The sequence below is a fragment of the Leopardus geoffroyi genome, chromosome B4 (genome assembly GCF_018350155.1).
Source record: "Leopardus geoffroyi isolate Oge1 chromosome B4, O.geoffroyi_Oge1_pat1.0, whole genome shotgun sequence".
NCBI classification, from domain to species: domain Eukaryota; kingdom Metazoa; phylum Chordata; class Mammalia; order Carnivora; family Felidae; genus Leopardus; species Leopardus geoffroyi.
In genome coordinates, this window is record NC_059341.1 from 46,720,746 (window position 1) to 46,729,924 (window position 9,179).

At 44.2% G+C, this 9,179-nt stretch overlaps 1 protein-coding gene across 1 annotated transcript; it reads right to left on the reverse strand.

Annotated features, from left to right (window-relative positions):
• Positions 1-799: 799 nt before the first annotated feature.
• Positions 800-8,678, reverse strand: GPRC5D (G protein-coupled receptor class C group 5 member D). The gene is made up of 3 exons (XM_045463731.1): positions 7,784-8,678; positions 2,173-2,240; positions 800-1,075 (listed from the first exon to the last, which is right to left on the reverse strand). The coding sequence occupies exons 1-3, from the start codon at positions 8,676-8,678 to the stop codon at positions 995-997; spliced, it is 1,044 nt and encodes a 347-aa protein (XP_045319687.1). The 3' UTR covers positions 800-994.
• Positions 8,679-9,179: the final 501 nt, after the last annotated feature.

Consider the following 9,179-nt stretch of genomic DNA (forward strand, 5'->3'; position numbering starts at 1 on the left):
GGACAACAAATGGGTGTTAAGAATAGAAGAATCCATCAGGAAGGATGTGGAGCTGTAGGAGGAATGTAGTCAAAGTAATTAATGCAGAGGCATCAGTCCATTAGAAACATCAAGACAGGCAGACTCTGTTTTTTATATGCACCACCTAAAATCCTTTATAAGCATCAACTAGGGTGGTTCTTCCTTTGCTCTTAGTGGTTCATCAAAGCAGGTCACTGACCTCAGCCACATCTGCCACCATACTCGCTGTCATGGGGTGCTAAAACCATGGGAGAAAGCTGCCAGTTTGCTGCCAGCTTGCAAGCCCATGAAATGTCTGTGTTATTTAGTATGCCCAATTGTGGGGATCCCGAGGATTTTGCTATAATTTTTTTGCAAATTCTGGGTTACTCATTTAGGGTCCCTTTATAAAACATGACTAGAGGATCAATCTAGTAGTAAGTTGCTACTGACCTCTCTCTCCCTCTTTCTCTCTCTCTGAGAGAGACAGAAAGAGAGAGAGAGGGAGGGAGAGAGAGAATCCTAAGCAGGCCCCTGGCTGTCAGTGCAGAGCCTGATGCAGGGGTTCATCTCACGAACATGAGATCGTGACCTGAGCTGAAATAAAGAGTCAGATGCTTAACCAACTGAGCCACCCAGGCATCCCTGGACCTCTATATTTTGTCACATTAATATGGCCCTATTTTTTTCAGACCAAGGTCTTCTGGCCCCATTAGTAAGAGGTGCCAATTTGTTTTTGCATTGCCAAGGAAGGGAATCTTTCAGTTGCACGAAGGAAGAAAGAGACACATAATCAAGGTAGGGTGGCCAGCAAGATTGTAATTTTGCTTGAGAGTGTGGTCTTCTGATGATGGGTCCCAGATGGATGGAATGGGCTAGGAAGCAGGGGAGGAAGGATGAGCCCATACTCTGTTGATAGTGTGACTCAGGACTACCCAGCAACCCATCAGGGCTCCATTGGGATGATCTTCTGAGTTTTCACTGCACATGTTTCCTATGGACTTTGTATTTCTGCATCTTCCTGGGAGCTTGGTTTAGGCAGTGGGATGAAACACTCTTGTACGGGATCAACAGTCTGGAAAAGAAGAAATGTCATTGTCAACTTTCTGGGCCAACACAAGGGATGATACTCTCCAGAGCTACGTTTGAAATACCATTTCAGCTTCATTCAGTCCTTTGTTGATAAAGAAAAAAAATATTGAGGCTACCCACATCAGAACTTTGTTTTACCATCTTCCTTCTTAGCCAGTAACAAGAATCTTTTTGCAAGATTCTTGAAGAGCCGGTCACTGGACATCGAAGTAATCCAAGAAATTCTTGGAGAAGGTATAATAAAGATCTTCTCGTCATGTAAATGCCCTCCAGAGGGTTAATGACGGCAAATGATCTATCTGTATCCTGGGCTGTGTGCCATTCCAGGAAAAGGCAAAGTCTCAGATAACAGACCAGAAGGATTAGGATTAGAGTTGCCGTGTACGGTCCATCAAACAAACAATCTGAGCATGACTTTCACCCTCAGATTTCAGTTACGGGGATCAAAATACAAGAACCGTGTCCCAGTGTGGTATTTTTGGCTGCCTGCGTCTGTGTGCCCTCAAGCCATGGTGACACAAACGCAAGTTGCCTCCCCTTCTACTCAGTAGCGCTCCCTCTGCTTTTGTCTGAAAGAATTAAAATCGGTTACACCCATCTGGTGATGGTGGTGACGGACCTAACCCAGTTCTTGGGGGCAGCCTGAGCTGCAGGAGCTAGACGGTGACTCAGAGAGGCAGCCAGCGGGGCTCAGGGGATCATCTAGACAACTGATAGATACTAAAAGCAGATGTGACCTCATTCATATTCACAAGTCCCTGTTGTCCCCAAGGCAAAAAGCAGCGAGCTTGATCCTCTTCACCCTCACACGAACCCTTCAAGCTGCCTTTTCTTTCCAGCGACATTCACCTATGTTGGAGTACATCGTTAATGGAGGGGCCATGGGGATTTGGAGGGGCTCGGGCAGAGACAAAGGCATTGTATCTGGATGACTCAAGCTGCACAGGCTTGGAGGGACGAGCCTGCCCTGCCTCTCCTCTCTCAGGTCAGTAAAGACATTGGAAATGAAGCCTGACAACTCTCCTGTGGAAGGTGGGCTTGCTATATCCCTCCTTGGTGATTGTAGACAAGCACATTTACCTGCAGCTGAATGGGGGTACCATATGAAGTTAATGCTACATCCTCCTCAGCTCCATCACTGTCTCGGGCTGAAAGCCAAAGGAGGGAAGGGCTGGGTTAGTGTCAGAGATTCACGTGGAAACAGCACATGAGGACTATGAGGAAACTCAAGGGCTTGCGAAGAGGTTCTTGGCCTTTTAGAAAGGAATTCTCAGTCGAGGCTGATTTTTTTTCCTTTTCCCCTGAATCTATGATTTTAAAAAAGAGTGCTTTAAAGCTTATGAGGAAGGTTGGCTATGGATGGCGTACGTGTGTTCAGGACATAGAATAATCCCATGCGCGGTTATGTGTTTAATGTCGGTCCCCTCAACAAGACTTTTGAGCTGTGCCTGTCTGTCTCCGAGGTCAGGCCCTTGCGCGATATGTATCTGTTGTTTGATGGTCACAGACATGGCCATGCCCCAGTGTTCACACTTAGGGGCTCTCTCGCTAGCTGTGTGACCTGGGGCCAAGTTTCTTAACCTTTGGTTGCCTTTGTTTCCTGATGCGAATAAAAGGGAGATCATGATGATCATAATAGCAAACGTCCTTCATAGGATTGTCTTGAGGATTAAGTCGTTCAATATGTGTACGACCCTTGGAATAGGGCATGATCATCGAAAACACCATATTACTGTACTCTGCATATTATTACCCACGGTGGTGCTGGTGGTGTGGTCATACGTGATGATCTGACATTGTCTTCCCACTGTCATTTTTTTCTAGAGGGTTGGGCCCTGTGAAATATGAAATGCTATTCTTTCCTTCATGGCAGAACGAACTGAATTCTCGGTTTAACTGTGTTCCTTGAGGTATAACGAGACTCCTTCACACTCAGCTCCTTAGGGACCGACATTCACCCAACATTCTCATCAGACTAGATGAGACACCAGAGAAGCTTCATTCTCCAGAATTCTCCAGGACTGGCTGCTGTTCATGGATTTACCAAAGGAAAACACCAAAGTGTTTTCCTCTTTCTGTTCATCCTGCAGCCACTTCATGCTGTGAAATCTGAGTTGAGTAAGGAAGACCTTATGTTTATACAGGGAGGAGGCAGAGACATTATAGCCATCATTTAGGCAAGGAGCCTGAGCTTCTAGACGTTGAGGAGCTTGGTTTGGTCTCAAAGTTGGCAGGAAGCAGAGCTGAGCCTCAAGCCAGGGCACCCAGATTCTGCGTTCTTTCTGCTGCCCCATGCTGCACAATTATCTCACGCTCTCTGGATCTTTAGGAATGTCACACCTGTGCCTTATCCGTCCTCAGACCAGACAAATCCTGCCCAGACTCACTGTCTTCTTCCCTACTTTATACCACGACTCTCTCTGTAACCTGTAGCTCTTGAAGGTGATAAAACAGCAGTTCTGAGAGTTGTTCCTGAGAAAGAGCAAACAAAAACTACACCACCTGGGACCACTGAAATTGGGTTTCTCCTAGGAAGGGGGGTGCCTTGAAGAAAAACATGCTGAGAACTGTCAAAAAGGGCCGTCCAGGGGCGTCTGGGTGGCTCAGTCGGTTGAGCGTCCGACTTCAGCCCGGGTCATGATCTCACAGTCTGTGAGTTCGAGCCCCGCGTCGGGCTCTGTGCTGACAGCTCAGAGCCTGGAGCCAGTTTCAGACTCTGTGTCTCCCTCTCTCTCTACCCTTTCCCCGCTCATGCTCTGTCTCTCTTTGTCTCAAAAATAAATAAAAACATTAAAAAAAAATAAAAAAAAAAAAGGGCCGTCCAGCAAAAGCTCGTATTTACTATAAGGCAAACAGCCCAATGAATGGGCTTAAGTTTGCGGGAACATTCTCTTGGTTCACATCATTTTACAGTCATTGAACCACTTTTACACTGCATAGACTCATTGTTTTTATCTTAAAGCCTTCAAAAAGAATCAGGCTAGGTTTGAACACCTTCAAACAATGAACAGAAAAAAATGCCCACAATAATGTGATATTTTAAAATATACATGGGTCTTGGGGTGCCTGGGTGGCTCAGCTGGTTAGGCGTCTGACTCTTGATTTTGGCTCAGGTCATAATTTCACAGTTTGGTTTGTGAGATGGAGTCCTGAGTCAGGCTCTGTGCTGACAGTGTGGAGCCTGCTTGGGATTCTCTCTCTCCCTCTCTCTGCCTCTCCCCTGCTCATGCTCGTGTGCATGCGTGCACCCTCTCTCTCTCTCTCAAAGTAAATAAATGTTTAAAAAAAAATATATATATATACATGGGCCTTGCTTATAGCAAACTTGATATAACAATACCTTAAGTAAACTAGGGCAGATGAAGTAAGCAATAATTAGAACAGGAGCTTTCCCTTCACAAAAAAATTTTGATGGCTGATATTCTATATTTAAGATCTCCACAAATTATATTGCATTTAAAATTCTCAGTTAAAAGGGGGCGCCTGGGTGGCTCAGTTGGTTAAGTATCTGACTTCGGCTCAGGTCATGATCTCGTGGTTTGTGAGTTCAAGCTCCGCATCGAGCTCTGTGCTGACAGCTCGGCCTAGAGCCTGCTTGGGATTCTGTGTCTCCCCCTCTCTCTGCCCCTCCCATGCTCATGCTCTGTCTCCCTCTGTCTCTCAATAATGAATAAACGTTAAAAAAAAAAAATCTCAGTTAAAAGGACAACTGGTTTAAAAAATATAATCAATATACAGCTTTCTAGGAATGCATTTATAATAGAGGGCAAAGAATATTTATAACCATTTGTTTGGTGTCCTGTGGTAACATGCCTGAGTGCATTTTTATTCTCCACCCGGATGTTTTTAGATCTTGGAATTAAGTTCATAAGCCACTTGAGAGAGATAAAGCCTAATCTTCTTTTGAAAGAATCCCAGGGAAATAGAGTCCTTAATCCCCTTTGCTGATCTATTTCCGTGTTTACTAACTCTTATTTTCACAGTTAATCTAAATCCTTTGTGCTTTGGTTTGAGTTCACTTCTACAGACTGTCTTCAGTTGGAGACAGAAAACAGGACAACAGCCTCTTGGAGAGAGGTCTTCATACTTGTGAAATTCCCTGCTAATCTCCTCTTGTCTTTCTCTTCTTTCAGATGAATAATTCTCATCTCACAACCCAGTGGTCAATCAAATAATTATGTGACTGGAGTCACAGCTACAGGCAGTATTAATCAGAAGAGTCTCATGACAAACGCATGCCTCACGGACTCACACAAAATGTCATGTTTTGGTATACAGAATTTAGAGAGAGAACTGGCATGGTCTTATGAGGAACGCACCTTAAGAACTACTGTCTATCCCATTGTCTTTACCTTTCCACATGGGTCTGATGTTATAACCCTTTAATTGTCTTTGTGGTTTTCCCTCAGCCTCCCCAAGTCCCCTACACTTCTCATTGGTGGATCCCAGAACTGGAATGGGTATTCTTGTTGGCGACTGGCTGACTGACGCCCAGCACAACAGCCTGATTGTTCTTGCTGACCACACGTCTATTTATATAGCACTGTGTTTCTTGAGCAAAGGAAAACAAAGGCAGTGGTAAGCTGCTTGCTTGTTGCTAGCTTGTGACCTATAATACGTACGTAGGGTTTCTCAAGTTCTTGTTATCGTACTCTTCTAGTCTGGCTCTTATCTATTTTGTGTCTACTGGTATGTTTTCCTGAGCTTGGTAGAATCCTCTATTTTGTACTGAGTTTTAATAATTATTCTTCTAAGTTTTGATATTTGTAATTTTTCCCAGGTGACCTAGATTCTGATTCTGTTGTCCCAGTTTAAGTTTCTGGTTATTCTGACCAATGTGGAGAGCAATCTGTATGTCCTTTACTACACTACTGATTTATTATTATTATTTTTTTTAACAAAACATCAAACTGGGGGCACCTGAGTGGCTCAGTTGGTTGAGTGTCTGATTCTTGATTTCGACTCAGGTCATGATCCCAGGGTCGTGGGATCAAGCCCTGTGTTGGGCTCTGAGCTGAGCATGGAGCCTGCTTAAGACTCTCTCTCTCTCTCTCTCTCTCTCTCTCTCTCTCTCCCTCTTTCCCTTTGCTCCTCTCTCCCACTCATGCTCTCTCTCTGTCTACAATAAAAACAAACAAAACACCAAACTGCTTTGACAGTGACTGTCACTGGCAGGCATTTCCTGCTCAGAAATGGATTTTCTAACCATGCTCGAGTAACAAGGATAGTACCAAGCCCTTGGTCTTTCACCAGACCCTCCTTAGAACACTTAAAACACTTGTGTTTTGGGGTATGGACTCTTGATCATTACAACTCCCAGTATGTTTGGGGTATTATACAATTCTAAGAACCCCTCTCTCTCTTTCTCTCGGCTTTTGTTTCTTGGAAATATACAACGACAATAAAACAACACAAGAAATTTTATCTAATCTTCTGGTGAGAACTACAAGACGTAGTTTCAGGGATTGACTCTGCAATTCTGCCATAAACCTTAGTGATCTGATGACGCACCATCAACAAGCAAGGAAAAACTGTTAAAGGAAGGATGTATAGCATCAATTTCCGACTCTCGGTCAACTGAACTGAAAAGAATGAATGGCTGCATCTCTCTGAACAGCATTTAATTTGAATGTGTAATTAGCCATAGATGACAGCTCAAAAAAGTGTATGCACTTAAAGAGAAGGCTTCTATTAATTTTTTTGAGCCTGGTGAACATTATGTGTGATATACAACATTTAAAATAACATCATTTTGCACATTAGAAATAAATTGTGAGGAATCAGATGCCTATTAAGACACAAAAATTGATGTAAAACTATGATATTGGGTTATGAATAATAGGCCAGATGTTTCAGAAGGGAATGAATGGGGTTTGACATATTTCTAGACAACCAAAATTAGCCACTATCTCCCAGGTTGTTAGGGTCCGAGCATTTTTGTTGTCATGGTTAATCTATTTTATTCATTAACCAAGTATAGACAGGTGGCTTGGTCTTACATAAAGATAAAAACAAAATCTGACCAGAAATTTTTTGAAAATGTCACATAAGCAAGTTGCTTTATTTCTGTTAATGATTACATATCTGAGCCTTTATTAGAATTCTGATTCGATGGCTCTTCCGGTCACTTTTTGCAAACTTTGAAGGCTTTCAAGCAGTGAATGGTTTGAAAAGTAGAGATTTAGAAGTTATTGGGCTTTGTGACGTTAATGAAGTGATGAGTCCTATGAATCAGTTTATTATGATGTTTGGGCAAATTAGCTTCAAGACTTAAAATTTTAAAAATGTCAATCACATGTTACCTGGATTGACTTTTGCATCTGATGGCCCAAACGTCTGGACTTAGCATCGTATGCCATGCAACTGCATGGTCCAAGCCTAATTTGGTGCTAGTTAACTCACTTTATAGTGGGTGCCTTTCTTTACCCAGCGTGAGCACTCAGTCACACCCTCTTTATTTAGGGCCTTTGATTCGTTTCTGTCTTGGCCTCTCCCCCATAAATCTCTGTATTTTGGAAGAACTGATTTTTCGTAAAAGTCTAACCTTGATTCCGGGTATCTTTACCTCCTTTTTGGAAATAGTCAGTCACCCATCTAAATTGTTCCCTCTTGGTTCATCCTATTTCTCAATTTCTCTCCTGTTTTTCCCACAGGAAAGCCTCCCTACTCCCTGAAACCCCTGGGAAAGTACCTCGTGAGAGTTCCTGGTTCTCCACTCTGAAGCTGCATTGGTAGGCTGGGGCTGGGCAGGCATTGCCTGGTAAAGGGCAAGTCTGCTTGCTCGATCTGTAGAGAATGCAGAGCTCGGGTATGATGTACAGCAGCAGGAAGACCCAGGCATTGGTGACCAGGGCAATACAGATGACAGGGTCATCCCACTGGGGCTGCCGCTGGAACTGTGGGTTGCCTCTCAGGAGCATGGAGATCCACACTACCCAGATAATGATGGAGATGAGCACAGTGACGAAGATGAGCCTTCCATGTTGCTTCCAGTTCTCACATGGGCCACAGAAAGTGGCTTTGGAGACGAAGAATGTGAGGGCCATCAGGAAGAGGACATAGACCAGGAGCACAACAAAGTCCACGTTGAGCTGACAGGGTGTCATATGCATGAACATCATACCCCTGGTCATCATGAGAGTCACATACTCAGTGGCAATGATTATCTGCAGCAAGCTGACACCAATAGCAATGCACAGAATTGTTGTCCAAGAGAAGGAGACTCTGCCCCGGACCAGCTTCACCAGGTTGGAGGCATGAGCCAAGAGGCATGAGAAACAGAGAGCAAAGAGAACCCCAAAGAGAAAGTAGCGTACAGGGGCAGTTTGCTGATTGAACTGAGTGATGAAGGCAAACGTGAGGCTAAAGAGTCCCAACACACCCAGGAGGAAGAGGAACTGAGTGGGAAGGACATTCCACTGGCTGCAGTCTTGAACCCTTCGCATGAGGAAGAGAAACGCCAAGAGTAGGATAATCGTAACTACTATGCCAATTATTGCCAGGGACTCTAGAACAGTGCTCCATGGCCCCTCGTTGTCACAGAGGAAATAATAGTCCTCAGTGGACTTGACGCAGTCCTCATACATGGTGACTCGTAGGTGGACCTCACGAGAATGGACTTCTGTTTCCCTGTGGAAGAAAGATGAGACAAATTTGTGACTACATCCGCCCATAAGAGCGCCTGTCGGGTAGTCCCATTTGGGCACTATAAGGTCTCTCATTCCCAAAAGAAGACACCTGGACATACTGGATAAAACGTCCCCAAACTATCAAACCCCGAAATCTCGCCTGGCTCCATTCTGCTGGGAAAAGCAGAACAATGTCTACTTCCCGATGCTTCATCCATTTTCACGTCAGTTTCCACCAAGCCTTTTTGAAACCTGAGGCAGGATCATTTTCACAAAATAGGGTATGTGACAAAGGTTGCATGGTTGATGAGATTCCAGTTAGGTCGGACTCCAGAACGAGCGCTGTCCACGTTAATGGAGCATCGGAGCATTCGAGACACTGATGCACTGCTTGAGGGAGACAGGCAGATCATTCTTCCTAGCAATTCTAATGGCCGTTCCTTCTTTTAACGTAAGTCA